This window comes from Sminthopsis crassicaudata, chromosome 1 (assembly GCF_048593235.1).
Source record: "Sminthopsis crassicaudata isolate SCR6 chromosome 1, ASM4859323v1, whole genome shotgun sequence".
NCBI lineage: Eukaryota > Metazoa > Chordata > Mammalia > Dasyuromorphia > Dasyuridae > Sminthopsis > Sminthopsis crassicaudata.
Genome location: NC_133617.1, coordinates 88,650,528 through 88,674,502, shown reverse-complemented (window position 1 = coordinate 88,674,502; position 23,975 = coordinate 88,650,528). Strand labels below are relative to the sequence as shown.

Here is a 23,975-nt window from a genome sequence, read left to right as displayed (position 1 = left end):
TAATTCCAATTGGAATTCCTTGAAAGGTAGCCCTGGAAAGAAGTCTCCATGAAATTAGTGCACAGAACACCTCATCTCATTTCTTTAATCTCCAGAAAGACTGGATCGGCCTTTGGAGGACTCTTTAATAATTCCTATGCATTCTTTCATTCCCACTTCTTCATGTTATCTTCACTCACCACACTATGGTTCTTAACTGATTTTTCTTGAGATCAGTAGTAACAAATTTTGGAGATACTAGGGTAAGATTTGAAGTCTATGTGCATGAAAGAGATAATGATTAAATGACTTTTATGTGTTGAAAATATAAAACTTGGTCTTATTAGCAGAATTTGATTTCACTTTGAAAATAGTCCCAATTTTATTTATTTGGATATTTTAAATATTTTATTTTGTATATTTAATTAGTCCACAGTTCAGTCCATAGATGAGTATTCTTATGGTCAAGTAAATTTTTCATTTAGTACTTGATCTTCTGCTGAGAAATCTTCCCCCCTTCTAGATGATTACCTAGGTTAGTCACACACACACACACACACACACACACACACACCCACACACACACATACACTTACACACACACACATTCCATGACTTTTTGCTTATACACTAAACCAGGGATTATTAATCTAGAGTCCATAGACACCCAAGTTTACAGATGGATTTCAAGGAGCCTATAACCTCAGATGGATCTTCTCCAATCTCTAACTAAAATTTAATATTTAATTCAATTATGAATTTAAAAACCTCAGATGGATCTTCTCCAATCTCTAACTAAAATTTAATATTTAATTCAATTATGAATTTAAAAAACAATATTAAGAGAAGGGCTTTATAAACTTTATAAACAAGGCTTTGTGCTTAGTCTCATGTTTTTTAGCATGTTGTTTGCAGCCATGCCTTCCAAGAGGACAAAGATGGCATCAAAGTTAACTACCACACTGATGTCAAATTCTCCAACTTGAAAAGGCTACAGCCAACCCTAGAGTGGAGGGAGTATTGGTGCCTGATTTGTTTGTTTGCAGATAACTGTGCACTCACTCAATGGAGCCTTGAAGCTGAGATGTGACAAAGTATGGATCGATTCTCTGGTGATTTCTGCTACCTTAACAATTAACACCAAGAAAACACAGATCCTCGACCAGCCATCAGCATACCATCCATATGTGGAACCATCAGTTATAGCAAATAGAGAAGTTTTGAGTGCTGTGGATGGATTCACTTACTTTGGCAGTATGTTTTCAAGGAATGTCCACATTGATAAACTAATAATTGAGAGGTTGAGAGCCATATTGCCAGAGCTAACTCAGTATTTGGAGGCTCCAAGGAAGTGTGGAAGAGGAGAGGTATTAGACTTGCTACAGAGCTGTTCTGACCTCATTGTTGTTCGCCATTGGACAGCACCATGGCAGTAAATTGAATCACTTCCATTTGAACTGACTTAGGAAGCTTCTGAAGATCTCTTGGCAGGATAAAATACCAGACACTAAGGTCCTTTCTTAAACTAAACTGCCAAACATTCCAACTCTACTGCAAAGAGCACAACTCCAGTGGGCTGGCCACATTGGTAGAATGCCCAAAATACACTTGCCAAAAAGTCTGTTTTCTGAAGGATTCACACAAGGCAAGCACTCACAAGGTGGTCAGAAAGAGTAACACAAGGGCATTCTCAAAGTCTTTGTTAAGTACTTGTATAATCATTTGGGAGACCCTGGAACAAGATGACCCAGCATGGTGTGCCCTCATCAGAGAAAGTGCTCTGCTCTATGAGCAAAGCAGAATTGAATTAGCTCAGAAAAAAAAAAAATAAAATGAAATGTGCAGTATTAGAGAAGCTATCCCATGTTAATATGTCCATGGGTGTCCACTTGTGGCAGAGCTCATATTGGTCTGTCAGCCACAATTGGATACACTAACTTTATACTAACATAGTGATATTATTTTGTTTAACTTTGTAAACAAATTAAAAACAACCAACAGTGAATCACTAGACTGAAGACTTAGTAAATGGGCCTAAATAGCATTTTTTTGCATTTCTATTGCATTCAGTAGTTGGTTTTCATAATTAATAGAGAATCAGCCCTGAAGTCAGAAGGACCTGAGTTCAAATCTGGTCTCAGACACTTAACATAGAATAGATTTAAAGCAAAAAGGAACCTTAGAGACCTCTGTGTCCAACTATTTCATCTTGCTGATGAGAGAAGTGTGGATAAGAGTATTGAAGTGACTTGACTAAAAAGCACCATACTGAAATCTTTCTAGTTTGGTATGGCCCGCTAGAATTTGATTCTGACATTTAAGAAACCAAAGCAACAGAATTCAATTACACTACTACTAAGTCACATTTAGATAGTAATTTTTGAACATGCAAACTGCTACCCTTTTATAGCAATGCTATGGACTAGATCACACAATGATCATCTTAAATTTACAGATGAACAAATGAATATTTTTTTGCCGTGGCAATTGAGATTAAGTGACTAGCCCAGGGTCACACAGCCAGGATATGTTAAGTGTCTGAGACCAGATTTGAACTCAGGTCCTTCTGACTTCAGGGCTGGTTCTCTATCCACTGCGTCACCTAGCTGCCCCTAAAATAAAGCATTTTTAGTAACATCTTTGCCCAAGGTTATAGCAGATGATCATTAGGATTGGAAAATAGCTTTTTCCTTACTCCAGATCATTTTCTCCTTCCACTGCACCCTATTGCCCAATTTCCAATGGAAATCTCTTTATTTGAAAGACCCAAAATGACCTCTTCTCAATGAGGTCATTCAAGTATGCAGCAGTTTCATGTTCCCTGTGTTTTTCCCATTAATGCTAATGGTGGAGCTAGGAGTTTATACCAAGAGGCTCAGACCCCCTGAAGCTTTGGAAATGAAGTCCCTGCATGCTGGGAAATGAAGCCAGGGAGGGGTGATTCAATGGTTAAGCAGCACATTACAAAATGTTCCCTACAGATCAAGCAGTAGTTCGCTGTTTTCATGAGGGTAGGCAGAACATTTCTATCTTTGGGGGAAAGTGGGAGTGGGGCAGTCCTTAGACCCATAAAAATCTTTCACAGTACTATAAAAAATACTGGCTACTAATGCATCCTTTATGAGGCTCAGTCCAAGTCCAAGGGCAAGGTTGTGAAAAACAGAATTCTATATATATTTCATATTCTATTATAAATATATATATATCTATTCTAAATTAAGGTTGAGTCTGCCTCTGTAACCTCTTTCATTCCCTTACTCCTCATTCTCCTCCCTAATATTGTCACATAATTCTATTCCAAAAACCTCCTCTTTTTACCCCAGACTAGGAGGTAACATAGTTCAGTGGGAAGACCATTGACTCTGAATTCAAAGGGTATAGGATTATATCCCACTTCTGACACTATCTATGGGACTTTGCGTACATCATGTAATGTCTCAAGATCCCTGTTTCTAGATCTATAAGATGGTAGGGGTGGAGAAAAAGTTCTACCGTATGTGATTTTATGGCCCCAATATATTTTTCTTATTTGTTTGTAATACTCATATTACAGGTTCCATTCATCAAATCTCTCTCTCTAGTATATAATTCATAACAAGCCAGACTAATTTTAGTGAACAGAATTCATCAGGTCCTATCCTTGGTCAAAAACTGTCAAATGGTTTCTTATAACTCAAGGCACTCACCAATCAGCTTCCACCCTAATTTTCAGCATCCTTCCTCCCTTTATTCCTTTCCTTCTTTCCTTCCTTCTTCCCTTCCTCCCTTCTTTTCTCCCTTCCTTTCTTCTATCTTTACTTATTCCTTATTTACTCCCTTCCTTCCTCCCTTCTTTCCTTCCCTCTTTCCTTCCTTTCATCCATCCATCCATTCTTCCTTCCGCTTTTCCTTTTTTCCATTATTCTCTCCTTTCCTTCATTCTTTCCTCCCTCTCTTTTCCTTCCTTCCTTCCTTCATTCTTTCCTCCCTCTCTTTTCCTTCCTTCCTTCCTTCCTTCCTTCCTTCCTTCCTTCCTTCCTTCCTTCCTTCCTTCCTTCCTTCCTTCCTTCCTTCCTTCCTTCCTTCCTTCCTTCCTTCCTTCCTTCCTTCCTTCCTTTATTCCAACTTCCCTTCCTCTAGAGGCAATTAGGATTAAGTGATTTGCCCAGGGTCACATATTAGTGAATGTTTGAGGCCAAGTGGGAACTAATGTCCTTCTGGTACAAAGTCTTTATTGTATTCTCTGTGCCACCTACCAGTCCCTAGCCTTATTACTGAAGATTATTGTGAGACATTACACTCTCTGGTTAATCTGTAACAGTCACTATTACCCATGCCCTGTTGGGTAATTGTCTAACTCTGAGTCTTTGCTTAAACCATTTACTATAAGGGGAGTATCTTCCCCACCTCTCACTGTCTGGGGAAAATACAGGATTTTATATAGTCTGAAATCTTCATTTTGCTGACAGGGAAATTGAGTTCCAGAAAGTGATTTGTTCATCACATTAGGATAACATGCAGGAAAGTTAAGCTTTGAACTTTAGTTGTATGATTCCTATTTTAGAAATGCTTCCATCCTATCATGGTACCAGCCATCCTTTACAAAGTTTTCCCTGATTTCCCAATTTGTAAATTATCTTTCTTAGGAATTAATATATCTCCCAGACACTAATAATATTTCATTTTATATCTCAGATATTGATATAATGACATTGACATAAGAATAATCTGTAATGCAGGAAACTTCCAAATGAATAACTTCCCTCTACAAGCACAGGTCTCTGACTATTTTGTAGCTTATAATCTTAGAGAGAGAAATTCAGTGACTTGTCTAGTATTACACAGGCATTTGTGTATCAGAGGAAGGACTTGAATCCAGCTCTCCTGGGCTTCAAGGTATTTTGTAGGTATTATTCCCAAACGCCTCTTCAGACATGCTATCTTCCACAAATGTTCTGTAAGCTCATTGAGGGTAAGCTTACTCAAGTTGATATCTCCTACGCTACATTGCATATGGTAGGTAATGAATAATATGATATGAGCTTGAAATTGCCTCTTAGACGATATATAGAAGATAGTGTGGTATAATGGGAAGAATTCTGGTTTGAGAGCTGGAAAAACTAAATTTGAATCCCTTATATAAAGATTACATTTGTATGATTTTAGGGAAGTTCCTTCTTCTCTGAATCTCATTGCTTTCATTGTGAAAGGATGGGGGGTGGAGGAGACTTGGTGAGGAGGAATAGGATTGGACTAGATGACATTCTAAGATAATAAGTAGTCATGATCTCACAATCCTCCTTTTATGGGATTCATTCCAGAAGAAGATGATTCCATCAGGGCAGTCCTTAGAACAGAAATCAGAAAATAAATCATGTTGGGAAAGGAAGAATTGGTTCTTGGTCAGGTACAACTTGAATAGTCAAGTTTCACATGGACCTTAGACTTTACCTCTGAGAAAGAAGGTTTGCAGTAACCAGCTCCAAAGACAAGGCTTTCTAAGGACATACTGGACTGTTCCGAACCTGACTCTGCGCTGCCCTTACCCAGCCACGATCCTTTCCCTGGGCGTGTAAAGCTAAAATGGAAAACATTGAGAAGAAAAATTAAGAAAAAATTCTTATTAGAAAACAAAATTTTACAAATAATAATAAAAATAAACTATAAAATTTACTAATCACTTGGCATAAAAATATCAATAAGACAGTATGATAAACTTGAAAACATACTAACTCAAAGTTCTAATTTTGCTTCAAGCTTGCTGCCTAAGTGACCATAGTAAGGACATTATGATTTGATCTCCCTAAATCTTTTTGCTCAACTGTTTTATAAGGACATTGAATTACATGAACTCTGAGATCTTTTTCAATTCTAGTTCTATTATCCTATGATCCCAAATACTGAAAAGGTCATTCATCCACTTTTAACTAATAGAACATGAAAGTTCAGATATGAAGTGACCCTCTCAGTGTCATACAGAGACAAAGAAGCAGAACAGAGATTCAAATCCAGTTTTTGTGACTCTGAGTCCAGTATTCTTTCAACTATACCAGCATTCTTTAAAAATACATTAAGAATTCAGTATATACCAGTCTTTCATAGAGTTAGCTATCTAGCTAACAAACTAATTAATAAATAGATAAGACAAGCAGATAGATTAGATAGATAAATTAAAGAGAGATTAGATAAGTAATAGAGGGAGAGAGACAGAGAGATAAACATATAGAGATAGATTAGACAGATGGATAGATAGATAAAGTGAATGAAAAAATAAATTGTAATAATTTCTGTATGGCCCAGATTTATGTCAAATTTTCCTACTAATTATTCTGGAATAAGTGAAAAGCTATAAAGGATTCTGGGGGATGGATAATAGGTAGTCAAGTGTTTTGAATCCTATGCTGTAGATTGCAGTGTTACACAGGGAACATTCCTTGACTTACCCATTCATTGTCTGTAATATGAGGGCAAAAATACCTACTCTAACTACCTCATAATATCGGTAAATCATTAAATGAATTAATGATATGAGCATGCTTTGAAAACAATAAGCTGGTAGACAACAGGAAAATATCTAACGGTCATAACAAGCTTGTCATAACATGCTTAAATTCCTAACATTCTGCTGGAACCAAGTATTGAATGAATACTGAGAAGGTCATTCCATTTCATGAGTCTTTAAGATTTTTTTTTAAAATATTGATTTTATTTTAGATTTCACCTTACTAAAGATTCTTAAAATGTATTAAGAAGAAAAAATCCAGTTTCTTCATACAATAATGCAATGGAAACAGCCTGAAGTTTTGGAGGATGGGGATGATTCCACATATGAGAAGAGGAGGAGGAGGAGGAGGAGAATATAAAAAGAGAAAAGAGGAGAGCGAGAAGGGAAAAAGATAAGAGGTATGGGAAGAGAGAAAAGGGAAAGGACGGTGAGAAGAGAAAAAGGGGGAAAGACATGAGAGAAAAGGGGAAAAGGGGAAAAGATGGGAAAGAGGAAGAGGAAGGAAAGGAGGGAGGGAAAGAGTGAGTTATGATTTCAAAAACACTAGAAAGGTGGAAGGATGCAAATTTAAGAACTCCTCATGACAGGAAAGGTTAAGCCCTCAACCAAAATTCTCAAATTTCCTCAGAATATTTCAAAATTTTAAATTCTCATTAAACTATTATCAGAATTCTTTCCCACTTTGTGTTTGAATGCCAGTTTTATGTACGTAGTTTTAGTGTTTTCTAGAACCAAAGAATATGCTTCTGGGGAAGGGAAAAGGATAAATTTGGCAAATGGCACAGAAACTATTTCCTCCCTCTGGAAAGTGGCTAAAGAAATAATAACATTTTGAGAAAAATAAAACAGGTATTATAACTACTCTCTATATAATCACTGAAGAGATTTTAGAACAAATAAAATCCTATAAGGGGCTTCTTAAAACAAATATGCTACCATGAAATCCTTAGGAATATACAAGGCCACTTAGTCAATTTAGTATTTATTAACGTCTTAAATAGGCCAGACATGATCCTAAGGGCTAGGCATCCTAAAAAGGGAAGGGTGGCAAAGTCTTTGTCTTCAAGTAGTACTCATTCTAAGTACATACATACATACTTATGAGATATATACAGAATAGGGGGAAGTCAGTCTTGAGATGGGAAGGCATTTATTTGCAACTAGAGGATGTAAGAGAGAGACTTGGAAAGATCTATAAAATATAAGTTTTCAGATGAATACTAAAAGAAATCAGGAAAAAAAAACCTAGGAGTCAGAGATTGTATGAGCAATACTATTCTTATTTGACAGATGAGGGGAACTAAGACTTCGAGAGTCTAAGCTGCCAATTGTGACACAAATTGATATCAATTAGGATCAGAACCAATCTTGCATGATTTCCTATCAAACAGCTTCACTTTATCATCTGATTTTTGTATATGTGTCAATGGCTATAATAAAAAGGAATAATAGAAAAAGCAGAACATAAACCTGTCATTTTCTAGAACATATTAGCTGAAAGGATTTTTTTGATGTTCAATCCTTTCAGTGATTTCTTATGTTTCATAACCCCATTTTGGATTTTCAAATATACTAGAATTATTCGCCATTTTTTTCTCCAGTTCACTTTACATATGAAGAAGATTAGGCAAACAGAAATAAATAATGTTACCAAGGTAATCACATAGCTAGTAAGTATCTGAAGCAGGATTTGATCTCAGAACTTATGATTTTAGACCTGGGGCTCTAACCACTGTACCATAAATCTGTCTGTCTTTGATAAGGATCATAGAGGCCTACTAATTGAATATACTCTCTCTCCTTTAAAAGAGGAAAATGAGGCACAGAAAAAATAAATGTCCATATATTTTAGTCATTTTAATAACACTAGTTAACATTTATAATAAGCTTTAATGTTTTCAAAAACTTTACATATGTTAAAATATATTTGATCATCACCATAATCCTGTGAGGTAGGTACTATTAATATTCCAATTTATAGATGAGGAAATGGAGGATCTTAGAGACAGGGGTATCCAGGACTACATAATTAATATGTGTCTAGGGAAGGATTTTTAGTTAGATCCAATACTTTTATCTATTCCCACCTAGATGGGAACAGATATTATTTTAGTTGAAGGTATTTGATGCTATTTAATGACCACTAAAAGACATTAAAAATTGCAATTTTAATATCACTTATTATACTGTTTTCAAGTTGTTTACACAGGTTGAGAGTTTCAGGGAAGAAAGTCACAATAATACAGACAGACTGTCAGTTTCTGAACATCCTCAGGGATTTTGTTGTCTGCTTCCTACCATAAATACAAGTTTTCATATTCTCCAACAAGTGGTCATCCAATCTCAATCAGTAAAGGAAGGAGACTCCTCTCAATTCAGATAGTTTTAAGTATGGATTAGATGATTTTATTAGTACATTTATCAACCAACAAACATTTATTAAGTTCTTCTATTTAACAGTAAATGTGTGCTGGAGATATAGATCCAAAGAATGAGAGAATCTTAATCCTCATGGACCTTACTCTCCCACAAAAGAGTCTCCCATTTTAAATCATCTTCATCTGAAGGAATATTATCTCAAAACTTGACCTTGAGCAGGTGAATCAGGATTTAGTTTCCTTACAAATTAAATTTTGATGACAGATTCATCTTTGATGAATCAAAGATTCTGAGGAAGATATCTCAGAAAAAGCACCACAGAGACAAGCTCAAGTTCTGCCTCAGACATGTGCTAGCTAGGGGATCCTTGGCATTTCATAAACTCTCATATTCAATTTAATAAATGAGTCTATCACATTCTTCACAGGTTTGTTCTAAAAATAAAACTAGATAATATACACAAAAATGCTTTGCAAACCTTAAATTGTTATTTTTGTTGTTTTGTGGTGGTTAAAATTGTTAAAATTATATTTTAGTAAGTACTTGAAGCAATAATGTACTTTACAAGTCTAACCTGGGCTTGTTTGAGCACACTCAGATCATCTAAAATGGAAGCCTCTGCATGCTCTTTCATGTGGAGAGCAGCAGCCTTCTTTAAGAAGTACCTGTTTTTAAAACTGCGGACCCTGAGCTTCTTCCCCTTCTATCAGTTGCTCTTCCCCAATCTTTCTGCTATATCAATAGGTGAAAATGTTACAATACAGATAACATGAACTGGACTTATTGGGGAAGGACTTCTCTCCCTTTTTTCCCTCTAACCTTGGTTTCAAAAATTAGGTCTGGGTGTGTTTGCTTTATGAATGAATGTTAAGGGCTTAATGAATGTTAAGGGATCTCCTGAAATTGTCTTTTTGAGTTGCCATATTTTCCAGAAACATGCAAAAATATACCAAAGGATCTGAAGGGTCCCCATATCCATCCTTCCATCTCGAATAACGCATAATTGCATTCCAAACTGGATTCTCTGGGTTTCTTTGGAAGTTGAGACAGGCACCAGGCACTGTGAAATAGTCTGAGAAATTGTTTGTGCAACTGGGACCTTGGTAAATAAGCAGACCATCATATTTTCATGGTCTAGCAAGTTCCCAAACGGAAAGAATGCAGCTTTTACCATCATCCTGCTCCTCCTCTTCACCTTTCCCCATCTTTACTGCATCTTTCTGCCTTCCATACCACACACTTTTAGGTGGAGAATTGAGTTTCTTCTTCCTTACTTTGTTGTACTGTCACAAACAGACAACTTTCTGTAGGGACTGTGAATTTGAGGTTGCAAATCTAGGTTTATTTCTTTTGGATAAACCTATTTTTCACATATGTTTCATGAAATTGTGATTGCCAGTTTCTATTTTGTGGTTTTTTTTCCTGTTGTTTTAGTTGCCAGAGGTGCTTCTCAGAAACCCAGAAGGTCCAGTCACTAAAACCTTGGAATCATAATTGCAATTGGTCTGATATAACTAGTCAGCTTATCATGTAAGCCCTGAGAAGCCAGAATGCTTGAGACATGAGCCTGAATACATGAGGAGGGAGAGAGGTGGAACTTGGAACTTGTACTGAGATCTGTAGAAAGTGAACTAAATTATGAACCTAATCTATCTTCTTCAGAGACTGAGGTAGTGTAAGATGGGAGGAAAATTAAGCTCTCAACTTGTTGGGAAAGTAAGCTTAAATATCTGTGATTACCTTTTGAGGTACTTTTGTAAATATTTCTTTGTAAAAGTGAATCTGGCTATGAGTAGCTAAATGGAACCGAGGTGTTGGAGACTATTCCCTTCAAGTGAGGGAACAATATCAATAGAGGATGATGCATTAGCAAAGTCCAGACATCATAATCCCATTAAGGATACAGGGGCAACTCTGTTAGTAAATTTGTCTTAAACTAAAATCAGCCTCTCTGTGGGGAAAAAAAAAAAAAGATACAGGGGAATTCTGGGGAAAGTATGAAATCTAACCTACCTGGTTTTCTAAGCAATGAGGACCATGGCAATCAGTGTGCTACAGATCATTTTCAATGAACTATTATTTAGTTTAATTGAAGATCATCAGCAAGGGGGAACTTGTGATTTCTTTTTTTATTAAAGCTTTTTATTTTCAAAACATATGCAAAGATCATTATTCAACACTGACCCTTGTATAGCCTTATGCTTCAAATTTTCCCCTTCTTTCCCCCACCCTCTTGCCCAGATGGCAAGCAATCCAATATATGTTATACATATTGAAATATATGTTAAATACAATATGTGTAAACATATTTATACAATTCTCTTGTTGCACAAGAAAAATCAGATCAAAAAGGAAAGAAAATGAGTAAGAAAACAAAATACAAGCAAACAGCATCAAATAGAATAAGAATGTTATGGTGTGAACCACATTCAGGGAACTTCATGAATCATCATTTTTGTCCAATTTATAAAATTCACATACTACCAAGTTAAAATAGCCATCAGTACTTTACAAAGCCTTTGCTGAAAATTTTAACAAATTATTTAATGTAATATGTGGTAATCTTAGGAAATGGCATAGACTTATTATTCCTTTGCCTTGGCCTTCTTGTCCCTATTTCATGGTCCAGAATTTCTTTTTTGCCTGCCCATTGTTGCTGGCTAATCTTCCCCGGCCCCCATAGAATATTACAAAGCAGAACAAAATATGAATCCATCGTTGCTGAGCTGAGCTATATTTACCTGATCAGTGGTTGCTGCAGGGCCACTAGTGAGGCATGGATTGTCATGGAGATCACAGACAGGTGGAAATAGTCAAACATTACAGGGATATAGTGGTGCAGGCCCTTTCGAGGCTGGAAGTGGAGGTCCAATGTGCGGCTGCTGATGGTGGGCATTGCCGCCAAATCCCTTGCCCTAGGAGGCAAGGGCAACCATTTTAGCATCAGGAGACTTAGACAAGACTTAAAAAACATGAATCTTAGTTGAATGAGAACAGATAATGTACTGTCTTGATTCTGGCTTTAGCTCACAGGATCACAGGATGATCAAACTGGAAGAAATTTTAACTGTGTAACAATAGGACACAGAAGTCCAAAACTTAAATGAGTTATAGAACAGAGAATATCAAATTACAGGATGTTTGAGTTGGAAAGGAACTTAAAATTGATAATATTAAAATGGAAAATAAACAGAACACAGAATTTTAGAGCTAAAAGGGACCTTAGAGACTACCTCTTGCCACTATCTCATTTTACAAAAGAATATGAGGTCTAAAGCATGTTATTGACCTATGCAAAGTCATATAGAAAGTATCAGACACAGAAGTAGAAAGTATAAGTCTTGAATGTAATAATGAAAAGAACACTGGCTTTAGTATCAGAATGTATGGTTTGGACACTGCTTCAGCTATTTTCTAGTTGAGGTATAAATAGAAATGTCATATTGATACTCCATTTATTAAATGGGAAAAAAACAAATAGGAGGATATAGTCAATGATTTAGAGATTAATGAGCCTTGGAAGCTTTTTTGTCTAACCCTCTCATTTAAGATGAGAAAGTGAAGTTTATACAGATGTAGTACACTGTCCAAGTCACACAGAATCTGAATTTAAGTCCTTAGATGCCAAATCCATCTCACAATCAATATATCATGGTCTGTATACAGTACAAATATTTTAACCTTTTATTTAATTATGAGAAAGGTACTATAAAAATTTTAAATGCTATATAAAATGAAACTATTACAATCATTACTAGCTCACAGGCTAGTGAATGATCTTTCCACTATCACATTGGCTCTTCCAGGATGAATTTGCCTTTTGCATTTTTGTCCAATTTATAAAATTCACATACTACCAAGTTAAAATAGCCATCAGTACTTCTCACTAATTCTGTGAAATTCAATTTGGATTATGCAAATAAAATAAATCTAATTTTTAAAATCCAGTTTATTAATCTAATTAAATGGATCTCATTTATGATAGATGTATGTGTTAAAGCAGTATGTTTCATGTAAACAGTTCAGTGAAGAGACAGAGTGGAACAGGACACTGACTTAGGACACAAAAAGTGTATTATCTAGGTTTTGGACAACACCTCTGAACCTTCTTCATTCATAAAATAAAGTGGTTGGAATAAATAGCTTCTATATTTGTTATCTCATAGATAGCTCCTAGAGTTACACCTCCATAATCAAAATGAAAAAATTCAACTGAATTCATTAAATTCATTAAATATATATTTTCTTCTTAGAATGTATAAGACCCATTACTAAGAACTGGAGATTCAGGACAAAGATTAACATGTTGATTTTTCTGCCATCAAGCAGCTTCCAATTGAAGGAAATTAGTTTATAATTATTATATTATTAATAACTAAATTTTATTTATACTATTATTTTATTATATTTGTATTAACTACTATATATTAATAATTATTAATAGTTTCTGAAGATAATCACTTGATAATGTAATCACTCCTGGCTTCCTAAGACATCTGTTCCTCATTTGCTTTGGACTGGGCCCTACCAAAATAGGACTCTGGCTTTTGTCTGCTCTGTAAACAGCCAAACCGAACTGGTCAAGAGCTACACAGAGAAATGCCATGTTTCTTTTATCTCCTGCATTAGAGTTTAGGGCAGCCTGGCTCATGAAGGAGAAATACAGCCAAAGAGATCATGATCTGAAAAGGTATTATTTGCCTAGTTTTGAAGGCTGCTAAAATTCATCATCAGGCTTCCTTCCTCAACTGACCTTCCATCCTTAATAATGAAGTAATGAAGATCTGAGACCTCTTAGCCTAGATCCTTATTAAATGCCCACCCATTACACTTATCTTTTTCTTGGTAGGGATGGCTCACTAATGTGCTCTCAAAAAAAACAGGTTGTCATTTAAAATGATAAAGGATCCTTTGTCATTAGTTGCCAAGACAAATCACTAAGTATCAATTTATTGATTATTGGATGGCATAATTAATAACTTGATTTTTAATACCCATTATTTTTTTTCTCAGAATTTTATCTGTGTGATACAATATAATTAAGAGGAAAATATATACATGTCCATAAGTATAAAACAGAGGAAATGAACAGGTAAAGGAGAGGTAACTGAAGCCAGACTAAATAGTCTAATAAAATATTATGACAGCAGAAATCATTTTCATAAGGGCAGGGTTTATGGTGGTAGCTGAGCCTCTTTTATCAAGAAAAATCATTTTACTAGATAGAGATGAAGAGTAAATAGTTTTTAAGGCATGTTAGGGCTTAAAACATGTGGTCTGAGTCAGTGTAGCATGAAATCATGAATATTTGCCTATTCTAGAGGATCTGAAGGAAAATGAAACCAGACTGGGAAGGGAGAAACTAGATTAACAACACCTTAAATGACTAAAAGAATTATAGTTCTTTGGGTTTTGTTTTTTTGTTTTTGTTTTTTGTTTTTTTTTTTTTTGTTTTTTTTTGGTATTGCATTATATTATATGGTGTTGCGCTGCATTGTATTATGTTAAATGCTACAGCATTGTATTTATACGATAGGGAATAACTGCAGGTTTCTGAATGGTGGAGTAATTTATTAATATATTTTAATCAGAAAAAAATGCACATTTTATATTTATATATGAGAAAGAGAAGGGAGAGGGAGAGAGAGAGAAGAGAGAGAGAGAGAGAGAGAGAGAGAGAGAGAGAGAGAGAGAGAGAGAGAGAGAGAGAGAGAGAGAGAGGGAAGGGAAGGAGGGAGGGAGAAAGGGGGGGAGAGAGCAAATGTAAGAAAAAATAGTTATCTAAGGATATATCTTGTTGTTTATATGCTTTTATTTTATACACAGTTATAACTAAGTGGGAAACAAGTTTGTACAGTGGATAGAGTGTTAGGCCTAGAATCAGGAAGACTTTTTTTTCTGAGTACAACTGTGGCTTTACTTCCTAGTTGTATGACCCTGAGCAAGCCACTTAAGCCTGTTTGCCTAAATTTTCTCAAATGTGAACTGAACTCTAGAAGGAAGTAACAAGCCATTCTAGTATATTTGCCAAAAAAATCCCAAATGAGTTAACAAAGAAACATACACAATTAAAATGACTGAATAATGAATGTATTTATTCTCTCTCCTCTCTTTCTCTCTCTCTGTCTCTCTCTCTGTCTCTCTCTCTTTCTCTCTCTCCACATATATATAGATATATACACATATACATATAGTTTATATATACAGACATATACATATGCATATATACATGCATACATGTATCCACATATTGTTTCCCAAGGTAAAATGCAAATTCCTACTATTTAAAAGAATAATTATATCATTTTTGGTCTATTTCTAGTATAAGTATCTGAATGTGGGTATCCTCATTGAGAGTGAAAAGAGAAAAGCACATTTCAACAGTATCAACAGGGTTATCAATTAGATAGATAGGGTCTATCAATAGAAAGGGGAGTAGGTAATGAGGGACAGAGAAACTAAGAATATCAAGAAAAATAGGAAATTTAGAAAGAAGGGTAAGTTTATAGATGTAATTTTGGGGTTCAATTTTCTTTATGTTGTGTTCAAGGTGCTGACAGGTTATCCATCTAGAGATATACCTCAGGGAGTTGTATCTATTGTACTGAAGCAATGAAGTGAAATTAGATATATAGATTTTGCAGGAATTTACATAAGAGTGTACGATATGGAACTGGATAATATCAGTAAGCAAATAGGAGATTAGAATAAGACTGAGACAGAAAATTGTGGACCATCAATACTTAACACATGGAAGGAGTTATGATAATAAGTCAAAGAGATTGATAAAAAGCAGTCAGATAGGTAGTATAAAAACTCCAGACAAGGAAAAAAAAGTACCAAGAGGAAAATCATACTGAGGAGTGTCAAAAACTAAAATGCATTCAGGAAAGATGAGGACTGAAAATTGAGAAAAGTCATTGAATCATTCATATCTTTGGAAAAATTCATTTAATGAATTAAGGTCAGAAGTCAGATAAAGATGCCAAAATATTGTTAAGAGATGAGAAAACTGAAGCAACAAATATAATGGACTTTTATTTTTAAACAATTTTACCTGTGAAAAGGAGAAATACTTGTAGGCTAACAAATTAAGGAAATATCAAGGTCAATAGAAGAATTTTAATAGTAGAGAGGGATATATTTGTACAATCAACAAGGAAAGAAACAATAGACAAGAAGAAAATGAAGAAGAAAAATAAAAGCTCTTAGAAATGGAGAGACAGAGACTTGTGGAAGGGGTAAGTTCCTAGAGGAGCAAAGAAAAAATACAATCATAAGGGGAGGAAATGCAAAAAACAAAAACAAAAGCAAAAACAAACAAAAAATAAATAAACAAATGGAGAAGACGAAGAGGTAAGGCTAATAGAGGGAAGAGGAAGAACAGGGAAAGGAAAACAGAAACAACCATATTCAGAGGAAGGCTACTAGAACTGTGAAAAAACTGATGTCCATGATCAATTAAAAGACAATATGGAACACAAACTCAACAAGGGATAGTTTTGGGGAACATATGATGAGAATAAGGGGGGATGGAATGTTTAGCTTGTGTAGTTCCAAGGAATAGAACTAGAGCCAAGTAAATCCAAGTAGATCAAATCTGGGACAGATTTGGGGGAAAAAGGGAGAATTCCTTAAAATTAGAATTGTCCAAGAGTGAAATTGCTTACTTTAGGACCTAGTGAGTTGCCCATTTCTGGAGGCTTTAAGATTGGGATGGATGGTGTCCCAATCCATTGTGGCTGCTACTTTGGGACCAAGACCATTTAGGCCAAGGATATTAAAAGTAGATCAAAATGAATATATGATTATATGCACAAAGAAAAGCCCTTTGACTTGTAGGAGGGGAGAGGATAAGAATACATTGAGATCTTATTCATCAATGCAACAAGAATGCCAATGGGTATCTAACAAGGTGGGCTGGAGACACAAAGCACACAGTAGAGGCTTCAGGGCCTTTATTAAGATTATCTTCGAGCTAGGATAGAAGGAAAAGGGGTTTTGAAGGTCACATTTGAAGCTCCTATGAACAAGGAGCCTATATACTTAAAGTTTTCATCGTTCCTCCGGTTGGTGTTAACATACCTGGGGTATCTTACATACATAATGGGGTTACTCCAAAAGGAAATGGAAGGCCAGGTGTTTACACAGAGCAATGGGGTCTCCAACTCTGTTATCAGGCTAGGAGACATTAGTTTAAAAGCTGATATTTACAGCAAGGATGATGGCATAGATAGATAGATAGATAGACAGATAGATAGACATTACATATAAATATGTATGTCTATATCTATGTAGATAGAACTGGATATATATAATATACATATAGATGTGCATATATATGTCTATATATACAATATATATAAAGAGAGAGAGAGAGAGAGAGAGAGAGAGAGAGAGAGAGAGAGAGAGAGAGAGAGAGAGAGAGGCTGTGCATACAGCAGAGGCAGCCTTTTTCAACAAAGGGTAAGTGTCTCTCAGAAGATATTTTTCAGGCAATCCAAGGTTACCACTTGTCATCCAGAGGGAATGGTCTCTGAGGTCCCTTTCATCTCTAAATAAAAAAGTGTTTTTCCCTTGCAGTAGTAATAAGATTTTAATAACCCTAGAGCATTATTTTATTCTTTAGAACATAATCTTTTTTATATCCAGGATGTGCTAAAGACTCATTATTCTTGAATGCAGTGCAATTTAATTTGCAGAAATGAGGAATTCCCTGTCTTCATAATCTTTCCTGGCCTCTGCTTTCTCTTCCTCTTGTTTAATTATATATTCATCGACCACCTCCCACTCTCATTTTTATTAAATATATTGTCCTTAAAGAGAGGAAGCCACTTATCAAAAGGTAACCCAATGGGATCTATATTTTTCTGATGAGTGTGTCTTATAAAAAGTTCTCTTGATTTAGCACTTAAGGATTCTTATGTTTTTCTCTTTCCCTTTTCTAGATTTCTATTTATTTGAAGTGATTAGATTAACCCCTGACTATCAAAGGGACTTACTCTCAATTTGTTCACTTGGCTCTGTCTGGCTGAAGCTATATACTTGCTTCTCAGTCAACTGCTTTTGTAGAGTTTGATATGACAGAAATATCAATGAGGCATCTTTAGCAATATTTATAGAGTAACAGTTTCCAAAATGAGTGTAATATATACTAATATCAAGCCACATCTGTACAGCCATGTTACTACTAAACCTATAAATAATGGAGAATGGCACTGAAGAAGGAAATTCTCCATCAGGAATTCCCTAATGCAAGAAATCACAAATCTAGTTAAAATAACAACTAGTTTGTACTGCTGCTTTAATGCTTTAACATTTACAAAGAGTTTCCCTTGAGCTACCTTGTGAGATCAACAAAGCAAATAACATTTGCATTCTACAGATAACTAAGTTGAGGTTTAGAGAGTTAAGTGACTTGTTCAAATAAGGTATGTTATACGGGTTAGAGCAGCAATACAAATTCACATAGCATGACTCCAAGTCCTTTACTCTTTACAGAATTTCATGCTCTCTCTGTGTACACAATCTGACCTGTTTTATAGATTTGTCAACTTGACTTTCCCTCATGCCCATGGTATTTTTGTACCAGGTTTATTATAGACTTGCAATAACAGAATCCCAGGATTAGAGAAAAGTTCAAAATATAATACCTTACCCATCTAATATGGCATTTAATATTTATTTTAATATGTTTTTTATTTTATATGTTTGTTGAGTTGAAATATTTGTTAAGTTGTAGAATTGAAAGATATATACCATCTTCATGTTGGTATCTGACTTCTGCTTAAATACCTATATATTGTGGATGCATATTCTATATGTAGCATTATGTAGTCTAGACAATTCTCTCAAATAGTCCAAAAGACTATCTAATTCAAGAATAAGGTCAGAGCTCAAAAAATTCTCCATTCAAGCTACCAACCCCACTGATCACAGACCATCCCTTTCCTCTAGTCTGCAAGCCCTTGTGATTCAGCTAGAAACTTCTGATTGTAAATCTAAGACTCAGTTTATGCATCTATGACATATATGAGAATGTGATTTTTCCCCAAGGGTTCTTACCCTTTGCTTTGTTTCACAGGCTTTCTGGACACTCTGAAGAAAACTATTGACCACTTTTATAAATAATGTTTTATAATGCACAAAATAAAATAAGCAGGATTACAAAGAAAACCAATTATATTAAAATAAAATTTCAACTAATTTTTTCTCCATCCAAATTCACAGATTCCTTGAAATGTATATACATGGATGACTTGGAAGTTCATGGTTCCCAGGTTAAAAACCCCTTACACAATCTCTATAATCCCATTGCTAACAGTTTGTTTTATTTTCTATTATCCCTTGTTCTCATGTTTTATGTTCTCATGGTCCTTTCCAGATCATTGATTATCTGTCTTTATTTTCACTTACTTTCTCCTACAATTTCTTAAAATTTTATACTTTGAGTTCTAATGGTTCCTTCCAGATCTAACATTCACAAGTGCATAACTATATATGCATTAGGTGTCCTCTCAAAAGAGCATTCTAGTTATTTAATCAGTCCAAAAATGCAGTAAAGAACAGCTTTTATTCAGACTCTAAATATAGCTTTATCTTCATACTAAATTACAAAATGTATTTGTCCATCCATTCTTGTTGGAAAACTCATTAGATAGAAGATATAAATATTCTCAATATAACACTACTAATTCTGTAAGCAAATACTAACACATAATAGCACAATAAAAATTATGAGGGAACAATGTAATTATGTGCCCCAGTAGAGAGAGCACTGGATCTACAATCAGGAAGTCCTAACTTCAAACACAGATCCAGCCACTTAGCTATATGATTTGGGGCCAGTCATTCAACCTCTACCTTCTTCCTCAGTTTTGTCATCTATAAAAAAATGAGAATTAAAAAAAATCTGCCTCCTAAGTTATTATGAGGATAAAATATTTATAAAATTTGGAAATTTTAAAGCACTAGATAAATGCTAGCTATTATTATTAATATGATTATTATTATGGAGTTAAGAAGACCTTCAGAGGATTACAATAATAAACAAAAACAATTAAAATCTGATTTGAAGAACCAACCATGATAAGCAGAAAGCATTCCTAATTAGCCTTACTATCATCAGAATCATCTATAATGATGGCTAGATTATCAGGCTTAAGTCTTTCTTTGAATACAAATAAGACATGCTCCTAATTTAGTACTTTTGATATGTGATTCTAATCACTTTTTTCCAGTCAAAAAATTAAGACTTCACCATATATGGATGTGATTATGGATATAATTCTTGAAGCACTATACAATCTGTAATATGTATTTCAGGGAGTTAATAAATGAAACACTATTTTTCCATATATAAATAGTTCATAGATCTGCGTTTGACAGCATAAGTACTCTTTCCAATGACACAAAGGACAGCAATGTAGTGGGATCACCAAATCATCTGAGAATTAAAATATCTTCCAGGGGCAGTTAGGTGATGCAATGGATAGAGCACCACCAGTCAAGAAGGGCTTGAATTCAGATTTGGTCTCAGACAGTTAACACTTCCTAGCTATGTGACCCCAATTGCCTCAGCAGAAAATAAATAAAATAAAATAAAATGAAAGCTCTTCCATGACATGACTACTTAATATAACCAGTACATAAAAGGATAGTTTTGATGATGAGATAAGATATGTAAAGCCTTTGGCATACCTCATAATACTGCATAAATGTTCATTAATTATTAATACTAGTAAAAGCAATCTCCAGGGTCACCTAATCAACATGTGGTCAACCAGTTTCTCTCTGATGACCTCCAAGGAGAGAGAAACATACCACCTCCTGTAAAGACAAGCTATCCCACTTTAAGTTGGTTCCCCTCATTTATGGCTAAATCAGTCCTCTCCCTGTGTGTAAGCTTGTGGTAAGTCTCTCTGAATTTATTTGGGCCCATCCTTGGAGCCTTGCCTCCCTGGTATGACAGGCTTTCTTTCTGCTGATTCTCTAGGTCACTTCCATACCTTGAAGAGGCATTTTTACTAGCTTTCTGCCAGTGGTGATTTTGCTGTTATGTTTGCTACAACCTATAAGTCATTCTGGATTCCTTATTATCTCTCACTCCCTATATAATTTCTTGCCAAGGTCTGCTGATTTCACCTTTAAATCCAGGATACTTTTCTTTTGATTCAATATCCATTTATACATGAGCTTCTGAGTTTTATTAGTTCTTGCACTTTGGACTAGAGATATAAAAGTGTATTGTGATATAGGTCTTGTCCTTGAGATAGATACAATTTATTGGGAAGGAAAATACTCCCCATTTTAATGCAGGCTCTCATCTCCTTGTTCTTGGAATATTACAAAGCCTGCTGATAGATCTGACTCAACTCTCTCCACACTCCAGTCCATCCTCCACTCAGCCACTAATAAGATTCTATTAAAACACATCTAATAATGGCACCCTCTTCAATAAACTTCAGCCTTCTCATTGCCTCCAGGATCAAATAAAAGGCTCTGCTTAAAATCCAAAGTCCTTCATAACCTAGCGAGCTCCTACCTTTCCAATCTTCTTTGTCCCTTACTCTCAGACCCATACTCTTTGATCCAGTGATGGCCATTCCACAAACAACACTCTATCTCTTGGCTCCCAGTATTTTCTGCCTTTCTCCATACCTGGAATGCTTTCCCTTCTTTATTCCAATTATGTACTTTTCTGGTTTGATTGAAATTCTACTTTTACGAGAAGTTTCCCCAAACCCCTTTTAATTACAGTGCCTTCTATTTATGATTTAGAATTTTATGTAACATATAATTTGTGTATAATTTGCACGTTGTCTCTCTCATGAGATTGAAAGCTCCTTAAGGGTGTCTTTTCATATCCCTGGAGGTAAGCACAAAGTAGGTGCTTAATCAATTTGTTCCCGAGGAACACATTAGATTTGGCATCAGAGGAGCTTAGCTCAAATAGAAGTTTTGCCTTTACTAGTTGTACAAATTTCTGCAAGTCAATTTATCTCTCTTGACTTCAGCTTCCTCATCTTTAAATCTAAGAGGAGTGAATTAGATAAAACCTAAAGTCCATTGCATTGCTAAATTTTCAATTCTATGATTCCATGTACTTTCTTCTCCTTGCTATTTCTAAGGACATTAGGAATCTAGAATGTATGTGAAGGTGCTCCCAATGATGAAGAGACTCAGTTATGCCATATGAGGGCCAGTTGCAGAGATGTTTAGCCTGGAGAAGAGACATGATTGGATTTTGAGGAACACAATTAATGTCTTCAAGTATTTATGTAGGAAATGTATTAGACTCATTTGGTTTGATTTTCTCCCCCAGCCGGTAAAGATATTCTAGGAATAATAGGTAGGTTGGTTGAGAAGTTAGAGATATGCAAATTTTATAATATAAAGAAAAATGTTCTAATAATGGAGGATTTCTCTACAATGGAAGTAGTGAGTGTCTTGTCACCCGATGTCACAGAAGCTAGGCAACCACTTGTCAGTAGTGAAGCAAAAGGTTTGCTTCAAGTAGACATAATACTGGATGACATCCAGTGCCCTTTTCAATAAGTCTATGCTTTTTTTTTATATGAAAAAAATCTTCATAATAGCTTAAATACCAAGGAATGGAGAGAATGTGGAATTTATATTCAAATAGACCTGTATCAAATCAGTGCTGGTGCTGATCACAACCCACCCATGTCTACTCCTTCTTCTTCCCCTTTATTCATGTTCTCCTGTAAATTTGCTCCAGAGGATCTCTACCACCTTCTCTTGATACTCTGAGGTTACCAAAAGACTTGACATTCTTGCAGGAGACTATCCCATTTTCTTTTCTTCATGCATTTCTTTATTCCATAACAGTCTTAATTCTATTTCTCATTGTAACTAGTGATTTGCAGTCAATACATGCATATACACACTCAACACAAAAACACACATACAATTTGCTTTTCCATTGCTTCCTGCGTGATAAACATCTTTCACTTCCACTTCCTCAGATAATATGGTTCTATGTCTTATAATCATAGGGGAAAAAGTTGGGATTCTATAGCTGACTTAATTACCATCATGATCTCATGGATGGGCCACAGGTAAGAAAACATGCTCTTTGTTACCAAAAAGTTGGCTCCTAGAACAGCACCCCAAGGAAAAAGAATTATATGAGACATCAGGAAGAAACATTAATAGGATTAAAGTCACAGGGGTTATACTCACTGCTGTTCACTCTCCGTAAAATGAAGGTCCAACTTGAGCTGGAAATCTACTTCACTTAAAGCATTTTCAACCTAAAGGAAAGAAAAGCAATTTATTCCAAAAGCAATTTATGCCTCAACTCAAATATCTGATATTTCCCCTCTTGAGAGAATTGCACCACTGAGCATTCAGGTTGTTGAATTTATTAATCAGGTGGCCTCTAGACAGTGAGAATTTCACAGCAAGTTCAAGTTTATTGTTATATCTACCTGAGAATGCTGGAATGGGCATTTCCCTCCTCTATAACCCTGTCTGGTTAATGAGGGATAGCTATCTATCCTTAGAACTCACAGATAAATAAATAAATATATGTTTTGCGTGTATGTATATGTGTACACAAAAGTGTGTACATTATTTCCTTTTTATAGGTGTTTCTAAGTAATTTTCGATATTTATAGTTTATTCCATATCCTTGTTTATGAATCACATTTATTCTGTATACACATTAAATACCCCTAGTAGACTGCATGTTCCATAAAGGTATTGGCTTTCTATTTTATTCAGTTCACTTCAGCAATCATTAATCAAGCACATAACATGTACTGTGTATTACAATGAAGCACTAAGGATAAAGACTAAGGTTGGAGGAGACTGAATGAAAGCAGTACTTTCATTCATCTGTCTTTGGCACTCTTCTGCTTAGGAATAGAATCTGAACCTCTATATTTCACTGGTGCATGGAACTTACAGGTGAGAGAATGCTCTTTATCATTGAAAGATGGCACTTCTCTGCCAACTAGTCTTAAAAATATTGTCCAGAGCACAAAACAATTAGATGATTTGCCCAGATCAACATAGCCATTCCTCATCAGAAGTAGGACTTGTATCCAGGACTACCAGGCCTTAGAACCACCTGTCTACGTTGCCCTGGTTTCTGTAGGTATTTAAT

At 35.2% G+C, this 23,975-nt stretch overlaps 1 protein-coding gene across 1 annotated transcript in view; it reads right to left on the bottom strand.

Annotated features, from left to right (window-relative positions):
• Positions 1–23,975, bottom strand: part of FAM135B (family with sequence similarity 135 member B) — a 372,619-nt gene that overhangs the window by 99,507 nt on the left and 249,137 nt on the right. Inside the window, 3 exon segments of the mRNA XM_074264776.1 lie at positions 5,410–5,536; positions 11,584–11,757; positions 23,048–23,118. Coding sequence (XP_074120877.1) covers positions 5,410–5,536; positions 11,584–11,757; positions 23,048–23,118 — 372 coding nt within the window.